The sequence below is a fragment of the Ornithorhynchus anatinus genome, chromosome X3 (genome assembly GCF_004115215.2).
Source record: "Ornithorhynchus anatinus isolate Pmale09 chromosome X3, mOrnAna1.pri.v4, whole genome shotgun sequence".
Taxonomy (NCBI): domain Eukaryota; kingdom Metazoa; phylum Chordata; class Mammalia; order Monotremata; family Ornithorhynchidae; genus Ornithorhynchus; species Ornithorhynchus anatinus.
Genome location: NC_041751.1, coordinates 6,875,992 through 6,900,509, shown reverse-complemented (window position 1 = coordinate 6,900,509; position 24,518 = coordinate 6,875,992). Strand labels below are relative to the sequence as shown.

General features: G+C 41.9%; 1 protein-coding gene across 1 annotated transcript in view; it reads right to left on the bottom strand.

Annotated features, from left to right (window-relative positions):
- The window catches only part of ADAMTS16 (ADAM metallopeptidase with thrombospondin type 1 motif 16), a 136,788-nt gene that overhangs the window by 24,880 nt on the left and 87,390 nt on the right, over nt 1-24,518 (bottom strand). Inside the window, exon 18 of the mRNA XM_007655522.3 lies at nt 18,123-18,249. Within this exon, the coding sequence (XP_007653712.2) occupies nt 18,123-18,249 (127 nt within the window). The remainder of the gene's footprint in view (nt 1-18,122; nt 18,250-24,518) is intronic.

The following is a 24,518-nucleotide window of genomic DNA, read 5'->3' as shown; positions in this document are numbered from 1 at the left end:
AATACTTTTAATACTTTCTTATTTATACTCCCATGGTGTTTTGCCAGCCCCCAAATTCAGAGATTATATTGTAATCATACAGGGCCAAATAAAGATTTCGGTGCTTCTGGACAATGCAGTACTGGTTTCCCCATTGGGAAAACTGCGAGAGTGTGAAAGGGGAGAAGGAATGTAGCCTTCCAGCCTGTCTTCTGTCTGCGACTCTCAGCCGGCCCGGGGCCTCTCCCTGCTCGGACCGCTTACTATGGGCTAAGCGCTGGGGCAGATGTCAGATAATCAGATGAGACATAGCCCGTCTCCCACCTGGGTGTGACTGGGCCTGGTGAATCCAAGAATGCTGGCCTTTTTCCAATGGCTAAAGAGATCCTGCGCTTATTTATCACCTTTCAGCGCAGATGGCTTAATGGCATTTTGCAACTGAAAAAAAAATCAGTTTTCCTTCCCTGCTTCTATCAAATTATTTCTTAATTTGGTTGGATTCAAGGGTCCTAGATAAGTTGCATCTGACAAGAAATTCGGGTAGCAATGTACATCTTAACATTGCTTGATAATTGTAAAACCGGTGAGGGGGAGGAAAAATGAATATGCAACTGAACTACTTAGACTACAAGCCTCATGTGGGAGAGAGACCTGTTAATTTGTAGCAACCCCAGAACTTAGAACAGAGTTTTTAACACATAATAAGTGCTTACCAAATACAATAATAATGATGATAGAAATAATAAAATGAGTACGCTTTATTCTACTGTAGTTTGGTACCCTCGCTGTACTGTTGGAAGATGCCTAAATGAATTAATATAGATCAATGTCAAAATACCTGCTTAAGGAGGCTCTGTTTTCATAACCCTTTCAGCTGGTCATTATGCAAGCTTGAAAAGTGCTAGCATCTGAAATGTCTTCCCCGGTCTCTCAAGAGAGCCAATTATGGGCAGTTCTGGGAGAAATCTGAGTGTCTTTCAAGAATTTCAAAATTCAATTTGACCTATGCTTGTTGCTTATCCTTTATAAAATTATACTTCCCACTGGTAATGTGCTCAGGTTAAATCCACCTCTCAGAGCACAGGATATAAAATGAACTGTAAAGATCAAGGAGAAAAAATTCACACCTCTCTCTAATTTTCAGGGCATATTGATGACTTCATGGGGAATCTCACTTTCTGTTACAGTGGTTTAATAGTCCCTGATGTATTTTCTTTATTTTATGGCACAAACCTGAATATTATGACACAACCCACTACTTCACATTGGAGTTTTTCTCACATCTTTGGTTTTGTGCATCTTGGAGTCATACTCTGAAGTAAATAATCCCAGAGACGGTTTCTCCTGGGAGCACACAGTTAGTAAAAATGCTTCCCAGTTGTCTGTCTGTAGTCCTTCTAAACTTTTATAATTCTGGCATCAGCAGGGAAAGAGAAAGGTGAAGAAGAGGGCAGTGTTAAATCGTTTATTATAGGGTTGTGCACTGACGAGAGAATGAGCAGTCTCACTAGAAATTCCCACAAACTCAATGCTCCAGGAGAGACAGCCGACAAAGATGGATTAAATCGGCCTTCTAAACATGGCAAATATAGTGCACGAAGTATGTTATCATTCCTGACATGGCAGATGGCTGGATCCTGGTTCTCTCTCTCAGTTGCCAATTTTCTGCAGAAAGTACAAGTGGACTATTGCTTTATTAGTGACAGGAACATATTCTACACAATCATTCTTTCAAGATGAAAACTAGGACTGGGTAAAGTGCAAATTTCAACCAGGGGAATTGCTTATTCAGATCAATAGGGAAGGGTGCACATTTGATCTATGAAATGCCTAGATCAAACTCTAACTCATGCGACAGTTAAGGAAGAAAAATCTGAAAACTCTTTTCATTAATCCATCAATCAGTGGTATTTACTGAACACTTACTGTGTTTGCCAGAGCTAAGTGCTTGTGAGAGCGCAATATAATAGAGTTGGTAGACATGATTTCCTTCCCACAAGGTGCTTACAATCTAGTGGGGGAGATAGAGACAGAGGAACAGAAGAGAATAGGGATATGTACATAAGTGTTGTGGTGCTGATGGTGGGGAAACATCATAGTCCTTGAGTATACATCACAATCCCCGATTTCAATTTTACACTTAATGAATTGTTCTCTCTTTGAAATTAGGGGAGGAGAAACAAAAACTGCATCTGCTAGATTATAAAGTCCTTGGGAGCAGGGATGGCGTCTGAAGCCATTGAGCTTTCCCAAGCACTTAGTATTGTGCTCTGCACAGAGTTGATGTCTAAAATGTACCATCAATTAATCGACTGACCGTCGTGAAGCACATCCATGTTTCTGGAGAGGGATTCTTTTGAGCTTTCTGCTTAGCTTGAGTTCATGTAATAATTGGTTGCCACATCATCTTTCACTAAACCATAACCCGATTTCAACCACAGTAGGAAAGGGATTCGAGGAGAATAGCCAAAAAATGACTATAGAGATTTCACAGTTTTAGAAGAAAATTATGTATCTTCCTGGCTCCAATCCCAGAGACACTAACTTTTCTTAAACTCCTGCCCTGCTGCAGGGTATCCAGAGGATGTGTTATGCACTCCTTTTCTGAATCACAATGGCTCTGTTGCCATGGAGAAAATAAGAGGCGACTTGACCTGCTACAGTAACAGGGCTGAGCTGGGAGTCAGGAGGCCTGGGTTCTCAGGTCCTCTCAGCTAATGGTTGTGGGAATTGGGGCTGAGCATAATCTCCCCGGGTCGATTGGTGAAAGGTCACGAGGCTTTCATCCTCCTGTTCAAAATCACAGGAGTCGGGCTCAGAAAATGGCATTACCTAACGCAGGACTGTTGTCTGGAGTGGTGAGATAGTCACGGACTGTTCACTGTGAGGATTTTGACTTACATATTTTATAGTTTCTATTTCTGAATCACTGAATTTTACCTTGTTCTGTTGCTTCTATTGTAGTCTAATTGTTCTCTGGACCTGTTTTACTCCAATGACCGTGTGCTAAGCACTGGACTAAGTGCTTGGGAAAGCACTTTCAACAGAGTTGGGAGACACATTCCGTTGCCTACCAAATGGGTCTAGGGTCTAGAGGGGGAGACAGGCATTAAAATTAATTACGGATCTACCGATGAGCGTTGTGTGGTTGAGGGCCGGGTGGATATCAAGAGCTTAAGGGGTACAAATCCAAATGCATAAATGATGAAGAAGGGAGAGGGATTAGAGGAAATGAAGGACTAATCAGGGAAGGACTCTTGAAAGAGATGGGATTTTAATAAAGCTTTGAAGGTGAGGAGAGTGGTAGTTTTCATATATGAAGGGGATAAGAGTTCCCAGTCAGAGGGAGGACATGGGCAAGGGGTTGACAGCAAGGTAGACGAGAACGAGATATAGCGAGTAAGTTGGCATTGGAGGAGCAAAGAGTGACGGCTGGGTTGTAGTAGGAAGTCAGTGAGGTAAGTAAGAGAGAAGGGGAAGAGCTTATTAGGTTCTGATAAAGCCAATGGAAAGGAGTTTCTGTTTGATGTGGAGGTGGAAGGGCAAACAATCGAGGTTTTTGAGGAGACCGTGTTTTCATTCGGTATCTTGCATTTATCTCAGGACTCAGGACGATGCTTTGCACATAGGAACTGTTTAATACGTTTTGGTAATAATGAGATAACTCATGCGAGTGCCTTGCGAGCTTAAGCGAGCAAGCTGGCACGCGAAATCCAATGCAGTTTTATTACATGGATGAGGTTCAGTACTAGTATATTTCAGAATATCTCCCCTCATTATCCTAGAATTTGACTTGCTGCTTTCTCCCCCGTGGCCAACCCTTTAATTGAGCTGTTTAATATGGTAGTGGGGAGATTAACTTTGACCTGCGGAATAATGTTACTGACGTTATTTCTGTGCTTGTAGCCTTCAATTCTTCTGAATATCGGCCAGTTTTTCTTTAATTGCAAGATGAGAAAGAGAAACATATTTGGTTGGCCTCCACACGATACCATTTATTTCAGGATAATTAGTATTATGAATGGTTAATGCTATAAATGAGTGTAATTATTCAGCAGGATTTGTGTCCTCCGGTAGAATAATATAAACACCATAATTTATGTTTAACAAGTTTCACATATGCTCAACAGCCTAACAGCCTGGCCTGGATAAAGAGGGAAATCAATATTTATAGCCCTCATCCACTAGCTCAGCTGGTTTAAATGTTTCGCTTTGGGACTGTCGCCAAACCCTGCAGGACTTATGATAATTTATTCCAAGATATCAGATGCGGAACACAGAAATGATGTCTGGATAGTTTAGACGGGACTATGATGTCTTTCTCGAACTGGAGAGCGTTCGCGGGAGTGATGTAAGATACTATGAATGCACAAGGATCCGTGATATGCTTGATCGTATAGCCTCGGCACATGTGGTCACCGCAGAGCTGCAGAGACATGGGATCGCTACACCCCAGAACTAGGTGAAAGAGGGTTCTTAAAGTTAAAATGTGCAAGGGGTAAAACTTCAAAATTAGTACAACGCAGCGACTATGAGCTCGGAAGATAACTGATTGGTTTTTGGAAGATCAGAGGTCAGGGGTGGCCAAACTCCTTCCCCTTGAGGCTCAGCATATGTGGTCACCGCAGAACTGCAGAGACATGGGATCGCTACAGCCCAGAACTACATCAAAGGGGGTTCTTAAAGATAAAGAGAAAAATGTGCAAGGGGCAAAACTTCAAAATTAGCACAGCGACTAGGAGCTCAGAAGATAACTGATTGGTTTTTGGAAGATCAGAGGTCAAGGGTGGCCAAACCCCTTCCCCTTGAGGCTCTTCTTCGCCTGCTCTTCATCTCGCAATGAAAAATGCGGTACGGAAATGATTTTACAGTGTCACCGGGGCAGGGTGCCGCACTCTAACCTTCTTTTTAAGGGTGAAGCAGGGAAGAGGCTTGGCCTAGTGGAAAGCTAACGGGTCTGGCAGGAGGAAGAGCTGGGTTCTAACCCTCCTTCTGCCCCTTGCCTGCTGTGTGACCTTGGGCAAATCACTTAACCTCTCCGCGCATCAGTTTCCTCTGACGTAAAATGGGAATTAAGGACCTGCTCTCCCTCCTTTTTGACTGAGTGCCTCATGGGGACTGACAGGGACTGTATCCGACCCAGAGTTTAGTACAGTGCTCTGGACAAAGTAAGCACGCAGTAAATAGCATTGTAATTTCACGATTATTAACAAACACCACCTTATCATAAGCAAAATCATGAAGCATATGGCTACACTGCTAATCGTAATCAGTTTTAAAAAAATTAATCAGTAGAATTTACTGAACATTTACTCTGCGCAAAGCACTACACTGAACTCTTGGGAAGGTATAACAGAAGCCAAACACATGTTCCTTACTGGCAAGGAAATGAGCCAAACAAGTAAAAAACAACTTGACAATCCGCAAGCATGAATGAAGAGCACGAGTGGGAAATTGAACAAAGTCTAGGATGAACAAAGTCTAGCTCCCTGCAATCTCCTCGAAGGCAGGGATCGTGTCTACTAACCCTACTGGACTCCCTCAAATGCTCAGTAAGTGCACGCCACACAGTAGGCTCACACCTCCTCCAGGTCAGGGATTGCGTCTCCTAACTCTATTGCACTCTCCCAACCGTTTACTTAATGCAGTGCACACAAATAAATACCACAGATTGATTGATTACCCCTCTATGAATTAGCAGACAGGATGGAGAAAAAAACAAACAAAACCGAATAAACACAAACTGATAAGCAGAGACAGGAGTGTCAATTTCATTTGTCAAGAGAGCTAAGCCAGAAGCTGTCAACCCCATAACACTTCTATTACTACTAAAAGTACCCCTCCACCCTTCATGATTCGTCTTGGTAAAATGCTTAACAATTGCTGATTTTAGTGAAAATGATGCCTTTGAGGGATTTCTCCATATTCAGTATTTCAATGGGGTTGGTTACTCTGGAAAAAAAAATAGCGCTTTCCTACGAAGCACTCAGAAAATATAACAATTCCCCAAGAGTAACAAAAATTCAGGCTAACAAAAAGTCTGGGTAGCTCTGCCACTCGGCTGCGATGTGACTTTGGCCAAGTCCTTAACTTCTTTGTGTCTCGGTTTCCTCATCTGGAAAATGGGGGTTAAATACCAATTCTCCCTCCCCACTTAGACTGAAAATTCCTTGAGGGGCAGGGACTGTACCAGCCCTGATTATTTTATATCTTCCCCTGTGTTTATTACAGTGCTTGGCACAGAGGAAGTGCTTAACAAATGCCACAATTATCACCAACAAATATCATCAGATCCTAAGCAAAATTATGAAGTCATTTACTATACCACTATCCCTAGTATTAAAAACGAATTTACTGGCAGGGCAGGAATGCCTTCACTAATGACCACTTTTCAGTATCATGGAGTCACATTAACAATCATAAAAAAAAAATAGGGGTGATATTTCAATTCATTCTCATGTTAACATTTGAACAATTTTAGGAAAAAAAAGTGCAGAAGACTTTTTAATAAGATAATACAACACCTAAATGCTTGGCCCTGTACCCTTTTAGCACTTTCATTCAATCGTATTTATTGAGAACACTGGACTAAGCACCCCACCCAGCCTCACAGTACTTATGTATATCTATTTATATATCCATCTATTTTAACATTCACCTCCCCCTCTAGACTGTAAGGTTCTTGTGGGCAGGGAACAAGTCTACCAACTCTGTTTTATTGTACTTTCCCACCAGCACACTGCTCTGTGCCCAGTAAATGCCCAATAAATACCACTGATCGACTGAGAGTTCCTGCTGTTGAAATTTGTTTTCAACATCAATATGAAATCACACCCTACCCCTGTGGGAGACAGTAGTAACTGAACAGACCTTGATTCACTCGTTAAGATGTTGAATCAAAATTTGTTTCTTCAAGGAGTGAAGAGCAGGAGGAATGAGAAGGGGGTTGGTGGATTCCCGTCCTGTTTAGGAAACAGACAAATCTAAACAGTCTAGGAATATGTTGTCTTTCCTTTTTGGTTGTTACATTCTTGGCTACTGTAGTCAGAAGCATATCAAGAATTTGGTTGTTTTATTTTTGTGTGTGTGTGTGTGTGTGTGTCAGTTCTGTTTGCGCTGAGTTTCTTACATTAAGCCTGTAAGGCAGCAAATCAAGTGGAACATGACAATGTTTTATGCTATCTTATGCTTACACTTTTGCCCATGGGGCCTGATTTATTTAATAAGTTGAGGTCTTTTTCCTGAAGGATGTGACTTCTATTTCAGCCTGGTATTTTCAATTAAAAATACTCTGATCTGGGAAAACAATGATTCTGAAGAAAAAACAAAAAACCTGAGTATATCACCTAGGTTCATGTAATATGCACATATGCAAATAATTCACGAAGACAGATAGGATAGTGAAAGAAACTAAACTCCCCCAAATCTGCTAGATATTTCTATGACCAAACACAATAAAATGGAAAATTTAAGACGAAACTATCCACGTAATAAAAATTAATGAACTATTTCGGTTTCTTTTATAAAAAGGAAGGATTCTCACAGTCACCATGAGGTCACACTGCACACATTTTCCAGAATGCAAAGACCATTTCTTTTTTGTTACCCTAACCTAGCATGTTAGACATATTTCAATTAATTAAAGCATTTATTAAGGCAGCTTTCTAAATTCTCACACTTGCCCCGTTACCTCCAAAGAACATGAGTCAGGGAGTGAGAGGCCCAGATTTCTCATTTTAGCTCTGTTACGTGCCTGCTGGGCACCCATGGACAAGACATTTAACTCAGTTTCCTCATCTGTAAATACCTCTTCTTCCACTCCCTTACTCTGTGATTCAGTCATATTTATTGAGTGCCTATTGTGCGCAGAGCCCTGGACCGAATACTTGCGAAAGAAAAACCAAACATCACAGACACATTTCCTGCCCATAATGAGCTTGCAGTCTACGGGGGAGACAAACGTTAATATAAATAAAAAAATTACAGCTAAGAATATAAGTACTGTGGGGCTTCCCAGGGACCGAGTAGGATACGGATTGTGTCTTGACCCCAGTGCATTGTACAGTGCTTGGCACATACTAAGCACTTAAATACTATTATCATTCTTATCAAAACTTAAGAAAAAGGGGGTATATTGGATCAACCAATCAATAAGTGGTATTTATGGAGCACTTACTATGTGCAGAGCACTGTTTTAAGCACTTGGGAGAGTGCAAGAGAATTAGGAGACACCGTCGCCGCCCATGAAAAGAATCAAAGATTCTTCATTTGCAGACACTCTGCGATTGAGGCAACTCTAGGAATTAGTAAATGTCTCAAGGGCAGTGACTTCTGGGACAATAGGGCACTGGGACCGCCGTGAGAGCCATAACAAAAATATGAAAGAGAAAGGCCTTCCCCTCACCCGTTTCACTTACATATCCTCTGATTCTTCTGTTCTTACATTCATGTTTACCTTTGGGGCAGACATAAATAATGAATGCTCTTGTGTACTTTCCAAGCTCAAATTGAGTTATATTGCTCCTCTGGGAAAGTGAGATGAAAGGGATAGTCTAGCATTCCAAAGCATACCCTTATTTCAGACACTTTAGTAATGGTGGGTTTGTGACATCTCGTCAAAGGGAAAGGGGAATTAGATCATTCAGAATACACAAACCCAGGTGATGAAAATTACCCTCTCTTTCTCTCGCTTAAAAGTATCATTGAGTTCAACACTAGGCATGAACGTTGCCCCAGCCTAACCCCGGGGGGCGGGCAATCGCTCAGGGAACTCTGTCTAAGACCACCTCGAGCCAAGCGCAGCCCCCCGAAGGAATCCCAAGTTTGGGCTCTCTGGCTTCCGGGCAGCTGTGGCTCACTAAAAATGAGAACCGACTGGATCAGCAAGTCCTCGGAGGACGGAGGGATGGGATCGCTTCACTTGGAGAACTAGGGGGGAAAACACAGCAAGTCTAGGCTCTCCTGCACGGATCAATAGATTGATCGATCCAATCCATAGCGCTGACTGAACACCCACTCTATTAAATGACTGCAGCAACTCTAGGGTCTCCCACACGGATCAATAGATCGATCGATCCAATCCACAGAACTGACTGAACACCCACTGTATTATATGACTGGGGGAGCATGACGGGTACACCAGGTGTTCACCAGGTGCTTATGACGTAATGGGGAAGACAGACACGGAATAATTATCTGCGGCTGCACCTTCTGGGGTGGAACCGGGAGACTCAGGCTCGTCGTTCACTCGTAAAAACTCCTGACACCAGATGCAAAAATGTAAAAACAAAATCGTGCTATGAATAGCACACCAATTTTTTTAAAAAAGGAAACGCACTACTGATAAAAACCACTGGTTTCTGTTGTCTGAGGTTCCTGAGGTCTCGGAAGCCAATGAATCAACATGAAGTATGTCTGTGTTATATGATATTCATGTTTACTTCTTATCCTACATTAAAGACATTTAGTTGTAAAGACATGTTTGAAGCAGTATTTTTCAGCCTTTTTCTCCTTCAGTTTGCAAAATGCATCCAAGAGATTTGACGATTTGAAATTGATATTCTAGTGAATAAGTGGCATTTCACTGCCCTTTCATCAAGTAGGACATCTAAGAATGCAAGCCTTGAAATATCACGTTCCCAAAGCAGTGACTCAACCCTCATGTCGGATTGTGAACGCGTCGTAGAGTATTCTGTCCTAGGCGCTGTGATAGTTGAGGAATAGGAAGATTTGGCTCCTTTTTCCTCCCTCTGGAATTGGGAAAACAGTTCGTGCAAGTTCGAAGAGTGATCCCTTGCTTAGTACAGTGCTCTGCACACAGTAAGCGCTTAATAACTACGATCAAATGAATGAATGAATCGCCTGGGCTCATCGGAAAGCGAGAGGATGCTTCCCAACCTTAAGACTGGCATCGAAATGTCAGTAACAAGAATCTGTGCCATGGGTTAAGTAGAGGCACATAACGCCTCAGCGGTCAGGGCATGTTAGATGCCTTCTACCTACAGTGGGGAACGGAGGGGAATGGTGGTGGCCATTCCTACTGTTGCACCTTCTGCTCACTCTGAAACAAAAATCCAGCTCATCGGAGAAAGGCATTCTTAAGAGCTGCGGGCCAAGCAGCCATTTCTCCGGGCTGAGCTCCTCAAGTGATATTCTGCCGGGAACGGGGACAGGCTGGGCTCCAGAAGAGAATAGGAAACGCTTAGTATAGTGATCTGCACAGAGTAAATGTTCGATAAATGCCACTATTGATTGACTATGACTTAGCAGCCCATGTCAAGGGGAGGGCGGGGAAGAGGAGGACATATATGAAGAGGAGGAGGAGAGAAGCGGGAGGGAGAGGAGGAGGAAAAAGAGGAAGAGAAGAAGGGGGGAAGAGGATTATTGAAGAAATGGTTAGTTATAGACAATAAAAAAAGAATGTTGCATCTGTGACCTGGGATGGCATAAAGATCCTAAAATTGCTACTGAAAAATCTAAATGTGTGTGAAGGCCAAGGCATTCTCCATTGACTCGGAGGGAAAAAAACGTTTGGTTCGAACTAACTAGTGTAGAAAAATTCTGTTTTTGATATTGGATATGGATAGGCGATACCTGGTTTCAAAGAGCAGTCCTTGCTGCGTTCTATATTCCACACCCAAAGCGCACAGCTCCCTTCAATTTGTTATGAGAGATTGCACTTGCCATTGAGGTGTCTGGCAGTTTCAGGGTGGGGAGACCCTTTCCTTTGTGTGTCTTTATCTAAATTCTGACTCGGAGCTCTACATCGCTCGAACCGCCTCGAAAATGTTTCCAAAATGGGAATCTGGAATAACGAAAGCTGCCGCTTAGCTCATCCCCTGATTTTGTTTGGGGTAGGGTTCATTCGTTTGACTTAGACAATTTGAGTTCGGAAAGGTTTAAAACAACCATACCTGACTTCCCTAGAGCTGCTTTTAAGGCTAAACTAATTGGTTCGGTGGACTTTTGTCATCTTAAATGGAAAGTAATCATTTTACATTCTACATACACGTAAACGCATTCACAAGAACGCTAGGATTCCTGTTTTCTCCACTGCCAAAAACAGCAGAGTCAAAGAGGTCAGCGGCAGAGGTGAGTGCCTATTTTCCTCAAAAACACATGACACGGTGGTTAGATGGAGAAAATGTTCAAATCCAGGCAAATGAAAGCACTGAAAATTGAAAACATAGTTAATAAAAGGTTTGGACATTTTCCCAAGAAAACAATCCGAGCCCCACTGCCAATAGCCTTTTGCACTATAGCAAGGGTGGCCAAGCCTCATGGACCGAAAAGCTGTAAACCAAAAAACATCGTACGGTCATGGCCCGCAGATCAGAAAAACATCCTTTAATCGGAACGGCGAGCGAGCATTAGAGGAAGGGATATGGTTGGAACGAGGTGGTGAGCGAGGGAATGGGGCAGGGCGGAGGCTGGGGTCGTGGGGCCGGAAGTGCCACTACTGAAAAGGCCGGGGCAGAAGCAGGCCACTCAGCCAATCACTGCGGAGCGATAATCAATAAGAAAGTTCGAGCCACACTGCAAGTGGAGAGGAGCTGTGTGTGGCCTCTAAGCCGTAGCCTGGGTGCGAGCAGCTTGGCCGGGCAGGGATTGTCTCTATCTGTTGCCGAATTGAACATTCCAAGCGCTTAGTACAGTGCTCTGCACATAGTAAGTGCTCAGTAAATACTATTGAATGAATGAATTGGTGGCGACCAATGACCTGGGAGTCAGAAGGACCTGGGTTCTAATCCCAGCTCCGCCATGTATCTGCTGCGTGACATCGGGCAAGTCATTTAGCTTCTCTGGGTCTCAGCTCATCTGTAAAATGGAGATTAAGAGTGTGAGCCCCATGTGGGACAGGGACTGTGTCCAACTTGATTCACTTGTATCTACTCCAGTGCTTAGAACAGTGCTTGGCACATAAGTGCTTAACGATTACCATGATAATAATAAAAATAGTAATCATTATTATTATTATTATGGAGAACGAGAGCCCTTGGCCTCTCCAGCTGCTGCTTTCCTACCGGCCGGGGGGTGGCGAGGGGGTTGTCAGTGTGAGGATCAAGACCCAAAACAGTTAAATGTAATAGTTTTTGCTTCTTCAGTCATACCACCCCCACAGTGGCTTCCACGCGTGGGTTTCTGAACCATACCGATGCGAGCCAATTGAGTCTTAATTGTGTCTTGTTTAATTTGGCTCCGTTACACAGCTTTTCTAACTTGGCTGTCTTTGGAGATATCTTATCTTATACAGCTGGTCATGTGTGGGTTTTCAGTTGATTGTTGCTGTGCATGTTAAATGCTCCTTTTTTATAATTGTGTTATCTTTTGGGGAGGGGCCAGACATATCTTTCAAAATTTTATTGTGGCCATCCCCCGAACACCTAGATTACTGCACACTTGGAAATCAAGATTAAGACATTTCTGAACTTGGTTCCCTGGCCTATCAGCTATCCAGTGGGATTTATGTCCAAGCTGTAGAATCTCTGCTCCCTTAAACTGGGACTCTGGCATCGGACAGTGATTAGGTATGGATGTTTTGGAAGAATTCTTATGATTTTATAAAGAAAAATAAATAATTAAAAGGTAGATTCATAAATTGAAAGTTATGCTTGCACAGCTTCAAGATATCGATTTACATAAATATGCCAATATATTTATCGACTCACACATGTATCGATATAGTAGTCGATATCAATTTACTATAAATGATGAGCCAAGACGACTAGCCTCCTTTGGCAGGAAGGGTTACATCTTAAATCTCCCGTGCCACTTCTGTGTGGGCTGGAAGGAAGGGATGGACTGCAGATATTTTAATGTTTCAATACCCCAGGCTTGAAGTGGGCCCCCTTCCTAGCTTCTAAGGTCTCTGATGGTCTTAAATGTCAGCAATCTCATCCCATTAGGTGAAGGGAGTAGAAGTGAAGCCTTCTGTTTTTAAGACCGTAGGACATTTTCAAATCTGATAAAAGATCATTCTAAATTTTAGCACTTAATTATGGACCATAAAATGCTAAAAATGATATTTTCATAGGTATTTCATTCACTTTGCAAAGATCATCATTAATGGAAAAGCTCTAAATTTACCCAGATCAACGTCGCCCAGTCAGTTCACTTTGATTTTAATAGATATGTGACTTTTCTCATCGTCAGTAAGTGCTTACAGGGAGCAAAACACCATTCCAGACTATGGCAATTAGCAATAATCTGTAACAGTAGTCTATTGAATCTACCACACCGCAGGTAGGAATTCCCACACCCTCTTATCTACCTCTCCTTGCCTAAGAAACACACAAGTGGGATCCAAAACCTATTTTCTCCTTCAGCGAAAAAGGAGTCTGTAAACTGAAATTGTTCACGAAATCATCTGGGGGAAAAATGTATTTTATTGCTTGTTAAATTATGTATGCGGCCCTAGAGGAAACAATTGCAAGCATTGTAATGTGCCTGTTAAGTTTAGTGTCATGGTAAATAAAATTGTACTCTAGTTTTTTTTAAAAAAACTTCACTGAAGGCAAAAAAAAAAGAGAAAAAAAGAAATAGAAACCACTCCAAAGGCATTGCTACATTTTAACAAGATTCCTGAGATGAAAGCAAGCATTTTCCCACATAAATGTGTGCTTAAATCTCTTATTCTGCTCTCCTCGATGAATGTTTAAAATACATTTTTTTAAAAATTACAGACCGCCATTTGGAATGTATTTTCTCTCTTTAGATTTCATATTCATCATTCAGGCAGGTACGTTACCAGTGTTTACATTAGAAAAATGGAGCAAAATGGATAGTTCCTGCAGACAAATTACGAGAAGGGGCTCTATTAAGCTGAGTCGAGCAAGACAAAAGGCCAAGAAATATTAACGTGATTTATGAGTCGTGTTTCCAAAGTAAGTGATAAAAATGCCTGATTTGTGCTGAAACCCAAGTCTGAGAATTGGCATGCCAGTAGGATAGCTGCATACTGTTAGGGCCAGACTAACCTCCTAGCCTAGCCCCGGTATAAAGGTGAGACTTGATGCGGGGGCGGAGGAGAGGAAATAAAAGCTTGTTGGCTTATCTCCATCCCCTAGGAGTAGCGAGGAATTGCTGAGGCCTCATTATTTAGCTATGATGCTCCTGCTGGCAGAAGACTTTCAGACATTTTTAACTCATCTTCATCTTGCAACAAAACTCCTGAACTCCAAACATTCCGCACCCTACAGAGATTTATGACTTAGGGGGATTTCATTAGTCTAATGACTCCACATTTTGATAGTAATCCAACACTGTGAACCTTCCACACCACATACATGCCTTTGGATGAGGACAAAGGCAGCTCTGGGGTTTCCAAACGGCACAGCGTTTGTTTTTTTTTTCCATTTAGATTAAAAACCGAGAATGCTGTGGTTTAAGTATTTTGAAGAGCTGCTGGTTCCACTATCCCATCCCCTCTGAGAATCTTCGACCACGTGAATATGAAACACCCAATGGCATCAAACTGATTTGGAATCGGTGAGGGCATGAAGTACATAGTAAGCGCTTAACAAATACCAACATTATTATGAAGTATTCCAAAAGACTATCTGGATGTTCTCGGTGAACTTAACCACGGTCATCTGGGTAAGTTCCGAAAGACCAATGTGACAGATCGCTGATGTCTTTGGAAATTAATCATAGAGGCTTCCAAGGGAGAATTGTTCTGATAAAATAACCACATTTTCATTGTTTGATAAATGTTTGGTTTACAGCCAGTTTAATAGACAACTATGAGCTTTGTCAGCAGCCTGGACTGAGAAAGAACAAAATCTTGAATTCCCAGAAAAAATTTTTTAAAAAAACTAAAGGGAAAAATACTTGATTAAAATGTGATTTCCTATAAAACATCCCAACATCTTCAACTACAAAATATGAAAAGAACATTTCGATGAAATGACTTTCATCTGATAGAAATAGCTTATTTCAAGGACTCTTGCCACTTTTAATTGAATTGGACTTTTGGGGTAAGTATGGCACATTCACTTCTCTCCCTCCACATCTTGTTTTCTCTAAGTCACCATCCACCTACCTGGTAAATTATCTCTTCCTGGACATTGTTTTCTAGTGCACTGAAATAGAGCGCTCGTGCCTGGGTAAAAGGGGCGTGTGAGAATCACACAGCAAGTGTTCAAAAAATGACCCAGTCACAGTAGGAAAGCACATACCTGGGCTAGAGGAAAATAAGTTAAAAAAGAGATTTCTGAGAGAGAGAATTCGGCTGCTCTGAATGCCCCAATCCAGTTCCAGGACCAACATTCCCGAGGAATCCTACCCCAGACCCCATTCCAATTCCCCACTCAGGTTTCAGAGCCAATTTAGACTCTACAATTGACTTCCCCATTGACAGCTTGATGTTTCCTGTAGGAAAAAAGGAAATGTCTCTTCCGCACTTGCAGCTTCCGTTGATCGTTTCCATTTACCCTATTTTGAAAGACAACACAACGGGAGTCTCGGATGGGATGCCAGACCATAGGGTCTCCAGTTTTGAAAGGGGCTAGTCATGACCTATCACTTTAAGACCACATTTTGTGGTTAATGGTTGAGCTCATCTGTATGTTATCTGGCCTGGCATTCGTAGCCCTCTCTCCGCGCCCCCAATTCCTGACATTGATTTTTCTCCTTTGGAATTATGGTAATTTTCTTTAGGATGCTGTACCCATGATATCAGGATATATCCCAGTGAAGTCCTCTTCAGTTGTAGAAGATACGCTCAGTGTATAAAGGACTGAGTTGCAGCATTCTGGATCAGGACCAATATCACAAAGGCATGCAGTACTCTAAGGAGACAATATGCAGGAGGCTCAGAGAGGAGCAATAAAAATGATAACAGGACTAAGAAGGCTGATTTATGAGGCGGAGTTAAAAGATCTGAATATGCTTAGGTTTGTTAACAGTGTCTAAATGAGACCCTGACAACAATTCTACAATCCAAGTGTAAAACTCCAGACAAGGAGAAGCAGAGCTTTTTAAAAATGGCAAAGAGGGTATAGAATGAGATGGTTGGCCTGAAATTAAGATAAGGAAAATGTAGGTTGCATATCAGGAGAAACACTCTAATAGTGAAATTCAATCAAGTTTAAAATGGTCTCACAAGAAAAGTGATGATTTGACATTTAAAACTAGACTGGACAAGCAGAAGATGGATACTGTAGAGAGTAATGCTTCCCAGACAGGAAAGAGACTACATGACCTAATCAGTGTTCCTTCTCCGTCTCTTGTATCTATGATGCTGTTACAAGGGAAATGACCAGGGCAATTTGGTAAAACTATATAAAAGGAAACCCAGGGTAGAGAAGAGCTATTCTTTTCCCAATTGGAAGCTTTACAACAAAAAGGGATTATAATCCTTATATTTCTTTACAGTATAGGCCTCAAGGGGCAGATTTATTTGTGAGGAAAGATTGGGATAAAAACACAGCCAACAATTAATTGAAACAATGTTTTATCAAGAATTTTTTTTTTTTCCAGTGGAATCAAACCACAGACTATCGAGATTTCTCTTGCAGATGAGGGAACTGAGGCACAGAGAAGTTAAATGACATGCCCAAGACCACACAGGAGACCAGTGGCAGAGCAGGGATTAAACCTCAGATCCTCTGACTCCCAGGCCCATGGTCTTTCCACTAGGTCACACTGTTTCTTTTTGAGTGCTTACTGTGCAGAGCACTACACTAAGCATTTAAGAGACTACAATACGATAGAGTTTGTAGGCACAATCCCTCCCCTCAAGAAACTGAATTATTGCAAAGAGGGTCTGTTAAGAAAACCAAAGACACAAAACAAAAAACCAAAGACAAAACTAAAAAACAAACTTGTACTGGGAGGAGTTATTTGGAAAGAAAATCACAACAAATTCTTCAACTACGAATTCAAAAACAGATCGCAGTCCGATTAGGCCAATTCTAACAGACTTCTCTTAAGATAAGAAGTCCGATTTGGTAGCAAGACACATAGAAGACAAAGGCCTGCAAATGGTACTCTAACCAAATAATAATAATGATGGGATTTAAGCGCTTACTACGTGCCAAGTACTGTCCTAAGCACTGGGGTAGATACAAAGTAACCAGGTTGTCCCATGTGGGGCTCACAGTCTTAATCCCCATTTTACAGATGAGGTAACTGAGGCACAGATAAGTTAAGTGAGACTTGCCCAGAATCACACAGCTAAGTGGCAGGGCCGGCATTAGAACCCACAACCTCACAACCCCTGACTTCCAAGCCCGTGCTCTTGCCACTAAGCCACGCTGCTTCTTCTCTAAAGAGAAGAAAAGTACCCGTAGCCACAGAATCTATTCAAGGCCCGTGAAGGAGAAAGCAAATGTTTTCATCCCCTTCTCCTTTGAAAGAGTAATCATTCTACAAAGGCAACCATGCATTTTTGTAATCTGCCTCTAACGACGCAACAGTCCTATACCTATTCCTCATCTACACGGATGTGTATGTTCTGTGGGACAACCAGAAGATCCTAAGGTAATTTTTGCTCTTCGGAGTTTCACACGATTTCCAAGGATTATGGTCCTTAACGTGATTTCCGTTGACCCCATGTTAATGTCAGAGAAACCTTCCTTAACTTCTGTGTATCTGGATTTTTCTACCGCTAGATACTTTTGTTGACAAAAGCTAGGCATGCTGTGTTATATGGAGCTACAGTGCCGGTTCAGATGTTGGCATTATTAAGAGAACTATCATAGGTGTAGAGGGAAAGAACTGACTGTAAGAGGAGAGATAGCAGAAGCAGGACGGTAACTGTCCAGCTGCAAACTCCAACTCAGGTACCTTATAGTCAATAAGCCCGCTATCCCATCTTTATCCCCTTTACCTCATCATTCCCCATGTCGGCAACAGCAGAAACATAATTGTCTCAGTGTTTCTTAGGCATTTCTGCCCCAAAATGAGTTAGGGAGGCTTTATTTCTTTATGGAATGCTTGACATTTAAAAGCTTTCAGTTGCCTCAGGAAGACTTGTACCAGCTGCAGCAAGTGGATTAATTTGATTTGCAAGTCCTCCGCACAATTTCCATTCAGTGACTCATCTCCATACCCATCAGTCATGGCCTGGTGCATAAAGTGCCTCTAATTTGAACCTACCCATTCTTAAAATGTGCTTAGAATGTACACGGTGTTCTTCTTACCTGGGAGGACAAGCGGGCATTTTGCAAGGGATGAGTCCCGTGACTGGTCGAGTCCTGGGATTGCAAAATGATGTATTTACTTGTACTCTCATGTCTCTGTAACAGCCTTCTCTTGTGGTCATCTGACCTGTGCAACAAAAGGAAAATGTATAATAAACCAATGAGAAAAAAATTGTTGGATTTAGCAGAAACTAAACTATACTGTCCATATCATTTCAAAGAATGACTTTCACAACCTGAAGCCACAGTTACTCTAAAGATCTTCAGTAACAGTTTTTTGACCACTTACACCACTCTCTGATTATTGATTTTCCTAGACTAGGGACCAATTCTTCCTTTAATACCTTTTTTCTCCCATTTCGGACATCTCTTGGGCATTTCTCTTTCGAAGAAAAATGAAACATGGACCATATTTCATAGCTGAATTTTCATTTTCAGTGTTTAGGGCATTTCAAGTGGCCTCCTAAAGAACAATGAAGGGACGGAGGGGATGTGAATGAGAAATGAGTTCATGGGACGCTCCTGAAAACTGAAAGGGCAAACCTCATTCCAGACCTAAAGGTTAGTCCAAATCTTCTAGTCATTGACATCATGTTTGTGGTTATTCTCTATGAGGATGGAAATAAAAATGGGTTTTCCAAGGTTATTCTTGGTCTCTAGAGGTAGGGGGACCTATAATCCCACAACTCATATTTGATTGAAGAAAGACTCCTCAATTTTCAAATGAACTGAGTTCAGATATGAGAAATATATCACCCAGGTAGCAGGAGAAGGAAGAAGAGGAGAAGCAAGAGGAGGAGAGAGAGGAAGGGGAGAAAGAAGAGAAAATTGGGCCCACTTGGTGCATACCATGGAGCTGAGCAGTAGAGATAGACTGTATACTGAAAGCTCATTATGGGCAGGGAATGTGACTAGTAATCCTGCTATACTGTACTCTTCCAAGCTCTTATGTACAGTGCTCCGCACATAGTAAGCACTCAATAAATAGCATTTATTGATTGACTGATAGGTCATAGAACCCCACGGCATTATAGTTCTAGAGGTGACAGTTTAAATTTAGGGCTTGTCTCAAATAAAAACCTGAGATATTAAGTTCTCAGTTAGAACAAAACTCCAAGCTTCTCAGTTTTAACCTTGACACCCTCCATTTGTTTCGATTAATTAAATGGGGAGAAAAAGGGCAAACACTGAATACCAGGTTTGTGGGGTTCACTCCGTTAAAAGAAAAAAAATGAGATCTCCACTTATTTTACAAAATATATATATTTGAAAATATTTTTAGATCAGAAAGCAGTTTTCTGACTTCATTCACAGCAAACAGTAAGGGGAGCGTGTGGTCAAATTAGTCTCCCAGGATCAGTTCAGGCCCATTTCGTAGTAATTAGCTGTGCAGTTTTCCTACTCCAGATACAGAAAAACGTACACTGACATTTCTAAATTTACCAACACAGCTGAATTCACATGCTCTGACAGATGATGGAAGGTTTGCTGACATGGGAGCTGGTTGAAAAGACAGTGGCAGGTAAGAAAAGCAGCTGGTTGTAGACATGAAGCACACAAAAGTCTCTACAGCCAAGTTCCTGTAAGAAGTCAAACTTTATTATTCTTGCTTTTTTTATGTAAAGGTTCTTAAATACACAATGGAAACTGACTTGGAATAGGAGGGCTTCTGCTTTGTCAACAGAAGGGAGCGAGTTCAGGGGAATAGATACATTCCACCAGAGAGTTATTTTTCAAAGTGCCATGGAGGAGATAGATTCTCTTAAGGTCAAAGAAAGGAAACAAGTATTGCAGTTGTGCAGCCTGAGGGTTTATTTCCTTTGGACTAGTTGCTTCAAGCTTTTTGCCTTCATAAAGCTAAAGGGCTCATTTAAAATTGTCTCTCACAGGATGTTTTATGTAAAGAAATCAAAAATACGCCCCTGACTCCATTAAAAGTCCTTTTTACCTGGAAAGAATTCTATACATCTAATCATGGATTAAGTGGGGTTTCGATTCCTGCTTTTCCTCCTACTTAGACTATGAGTCCCATGTGGGACAGAGACTGCATCCCACCTGATTATCTCCTTGTCTGTGCCCGCACTTAGAACGATGTGGACATATAGCAAGTTTTTAACAAAGATCACGAAGATTATTACTATTATCATTACGATCACGTCCTCATACAGCTCTTTCTTCATTCATCTTGAAGATGCTGATAATGATGGCGTCTTTAGAATTTTGTAGGACTTCCTCAGTGTTTCACATATTGAGGAAGGGCAGGCAACTAAGCAGTACATCTTCTTCCAGCTTATGTAACAAACGCATGCACCCTAGGAACTTGAAGGAATTTCAGTGCACTTCACAAATTACTTGACATACTGAAGGCATAACCTAGTTATCTATTAGTATCCATTCATTCAATTGTATTTATTGAGCGCTTACTGTGTACAGAGCACTGTACTAGGTGCTTGCAAAGTACAATTCAGTTTTATATTCAAAGCAAATACCAGTTATTACCTCCTTAATTTTCATATCAAGATTGGATGTGGCTTGATTAAATAGGGGAAGCGGAGATGAGCGCTAATGATTGATTAGGACAAATGATTCTTAACTATGGGGTCCCTTGGTCATCAGGGATAAGGAAACCATGGAAATAGGTAGGGTAGTTGAGGCTGCTTCTAGACTGTGAGCTCGTCGTTGGGTAGGGATTGTCTCTATCTGTTGCCAAATTGTACTTCCCAAGTACTTAGTACAGTGCTCTGCACCCAGTAAATGCTCAATAAATACCACTGAATGGATGAGTGAATTGATCATCTTAGAAGTCCTTTCTACAGAATTCACTTTGACTCATCCAAAAATGGTAACAGATTCTGTAAAATCCCCACACAGTAAGCAAGGCCCTAAAGTAAACACATATGCTACTTTGTGTCTCTGCCAGACAAAATACCATATTGCTCCCCAAAGCTCTTCAGCCCAGGCTTACCATAAATGGTATATTGAAGTCATTCCTATAGTAATTTCATAGTTTATTTCTGGATAGGGAAGCAATGGAAACAAAGCCTCGATCCCACTGATATCCATTAACACAGGCTATCTAGGATGGTCTACGGAAGCCATGAGAAAAAACGATGAAATAAGCAAATACCTCCAATATATTCAGGGCCCAATTCAGTTTTATCTCTCTTTCGGGTGTGAATATACTAGCTGGGAATTTACTAGTGGGTTCCATCAAGGACTGGAAGGTCATAATCAGAGAGGCCTGGTCCAAGGAGTCTTTTCTTCCCAGTGGCCAGGAGGGAACATGGAGTAGCTATTGCACGATCCATCCTCAGCTGCTCTTCCCTCCTACCAACTCTCCCTTGGCAGAGATCTTTTCTGGGTCTTTTCTGCCCTGGAACCCATCTGGAACATTGGGATAGATGTGTCTGTTTTGCCTGTTATTCTTTTTGGATTTTGGATTAGCATGCCGGCGTAATAGTGTAAAAACAAACAAAAAACAACCAACTTCCCTTGTCCCACAATTTTCAGTAGCTGAGGTAGATACAAGATAATCAGGTTAGATATAGTCCCTGCTTTAGACAGAGAAGCAGCACGGCACAGTGGAGACAGCGCGGGCCTGGGGGTTCTGATCCCAGCTCCGCTACTTGTGGGCTGTGTGAGTTGGGCAAGTCACTTCTCTGTGCCTCAGTTACCTCATCTGTAGAATGGGGATTGACCCTCTCAGGGTCGCACCTGGAGAGTTGCCAGTACTCTACCAGTCTCCCTCGACTACGGAAGTCTCACATAGAGGCACCCCCATTCTATTCCTAGTTTGGCCAGAGGCTAGCGAGTGGAAGGCAACCCGCAACATGACTCCCCTGTGCTGGACAGCAGAGGCACGAGTGAGTCGAGGGTGGAGACTCAGGTTTACCGCGCAGAAGGAGGCAACGGTAAACCACTTCTGGATTTTTACAAAGGCAACTCTATGGATACACTACCAGAATGATGGCAGATGGAGGTGGGACGTTCTGGAAGAGATGCATCCACAGAGTTGCTGTGGGTCGGAGATGACTCGACAGCATAAGACAAGAATGGGGACTGAGACCGCGAGGCCCATATGGGACGGGGACTGTGTCCAACTCGATTTGCTTGTATCCATCCCAGTGCTTGGTACGGTTCCATGCACATAGTAAGCATCTAACAAATATCATCATCATTATTATTATTACATTCTTTTTGACAGTTCAATCTTTCCTTCTGTATCATCACCAACCCTTTCCCTCCACCATTTTTAGACTGGGAGTCCACTGGAGGCAGGGATATGTCTATTAGCCTTGTTCCATTTCCCACGCAGGGAGGATGGTGTTCTGGACAATTCCTTGTTGGAATCCACCAGAGGATTCCCCACTATAATGTATACACTAGGAAGAGAGAAAACTGGATTAGATTCAGCGTATAGTACAACCCTGGATGATAAACATTACTGAATGAATAAATGGGTGGAATTGATCTGAAAGGGTGATCACATTGATCACCGGGTTCAATTTGCAGGGCTCAATTTGGACTCAAGGATTTACTAGAAAATAGACGCAAAGCTCTGTGAGCTTCTTCAAGGAAAGCATTAATGACCACATGCAGAACAGCTATACAAACATATTGATGTGTACCAGCACGTGTACATACATGTCCAGACACCCACACTAATTCACAATTCAAAATCTGCCTGGGGCCTACTAAAGCAGTACATCAGTCATGGTCATATGGAGTATATTAGCTCTGTGCTCCATAATACACACTGACTTCCTATTGGCTTCCGAGGGCGATTCCAAGTGTTGACTTTAATCTATAAAGACCTGAATGGTCTGGGACTCGGTTAAACACAGAAATTGCTTTTCGCCTTATGCACAGTCACAGTGATTAAAATCAGCTGGATGGCTTCTGCTAATGGTCCCCAGGCTTGATTCTCAAGGAATTAGTGGCAGGATGTTATGCAGCTTCCTTGCTGTGGAATCCCCTCACCCTCTTCCTAGGGTAGTTTGGTGTATTAGTCTTCCAGTTTTTAATGTCCCTTGAAGTTTGAATTTTTGAGTTTAGCCGAACTCTATTGGAATACATGGTGGGACTACCTAGCCTTGGACAATGGGTTCATTAGGAATTCAAAAACAGTCAGTGCCTCCTGTTAAATGATTTTCACGTTATATGCATTTTCGATGGTATTTGTTAAGCACTTACTATGTACCGGGCACTGTATTAAGCAATGGGGTAGATGTAAGCAAATCAGGTTGGACACAGTCCGTGTCCCACATGAGGCTCACCATCTTAATCCCCATTTTACAGACAAAGGAATTGAGGCCCAGAGAAGCTAAGTGACTTGCCCAAGGTCACGCAGCAGTCAGGTGAAGGAGCTGGGATTAGAACCCAGGTCCTCTGACTCCAAACAATATGAAACAAATAGCTGTCTACCTTTTTACCTAATCTGTTTCAATGTTAATAGCCCTTCCTCTTAGGGTTTTCTTCTATATAAAATCCCTTCTGCTGAAATGTAAATTCTCTTACACTCCTCCTAACAGAGAGAAAAGATAATCACATCTTCACATACTTAAAGACAATTAATATATGACCCTATAGCCTAAGTCAAGAGAATGTCTAAAACGATGAAAATAAATTTGCTTATATATAAAAACAGGCTCGTTTCAGAGGGCAGCCAATCTGCAGTTTGATTTTTGAAAAATTCTGTTTATTATCTCGATTAAGGGTGACAAAAACAAGAGGAAAAGGAGTTTGAAGTAAGTGCCACAATAAAAAGGAAGTAAAAGAGTGGAGGATATTGAAAGAGGGTTATAAAATATCCCCTCACACGCCTGAGAAAACTTCAAACAGAGCATAAAGCCTAAAATAATACTGAACTCATGAAGCTGATGCATAGAACAGTAAAACAGAAATAGGATCAGAGAGGGAACGCACCCAAGGCCGATGATGGGGAAGTTATTTATGTTAAGCTCATAAAACCCGAGGCAATTTCGATAGCACGGACGAGGGGAATCCCAGAAACTCCAGAGTGGGTAGAAGCTGAGTAAGGTATTTTTCTAGCACCCCGATGGTGAATCAGAGCCCCTCTTTCTTCTTTACATCAAAAGGTTCAGAAGATTTCCCAGAAATACATACTCTTCAAACCAGTCCTGGGATTAACCCTATTAACCTGCAGAAGACTCTGACAGCTCTGCCTGCAAATCTTCCAACGAGGGCAAACATTAAATAGATCAATAAGCCCTTATCACTTTTTAGCCTGGAGGCATAGCAGAAATTGTGTTGTATTGCACACTGCAGGGACTGTCTCTATCTGTTACCGATTTGTACATTCCAAGCGCTTAGTACAGTGCTCTGCACATAGTAAGTGTTCAATAAATACTATGGAATGAATGAAAGTTGCTCTGA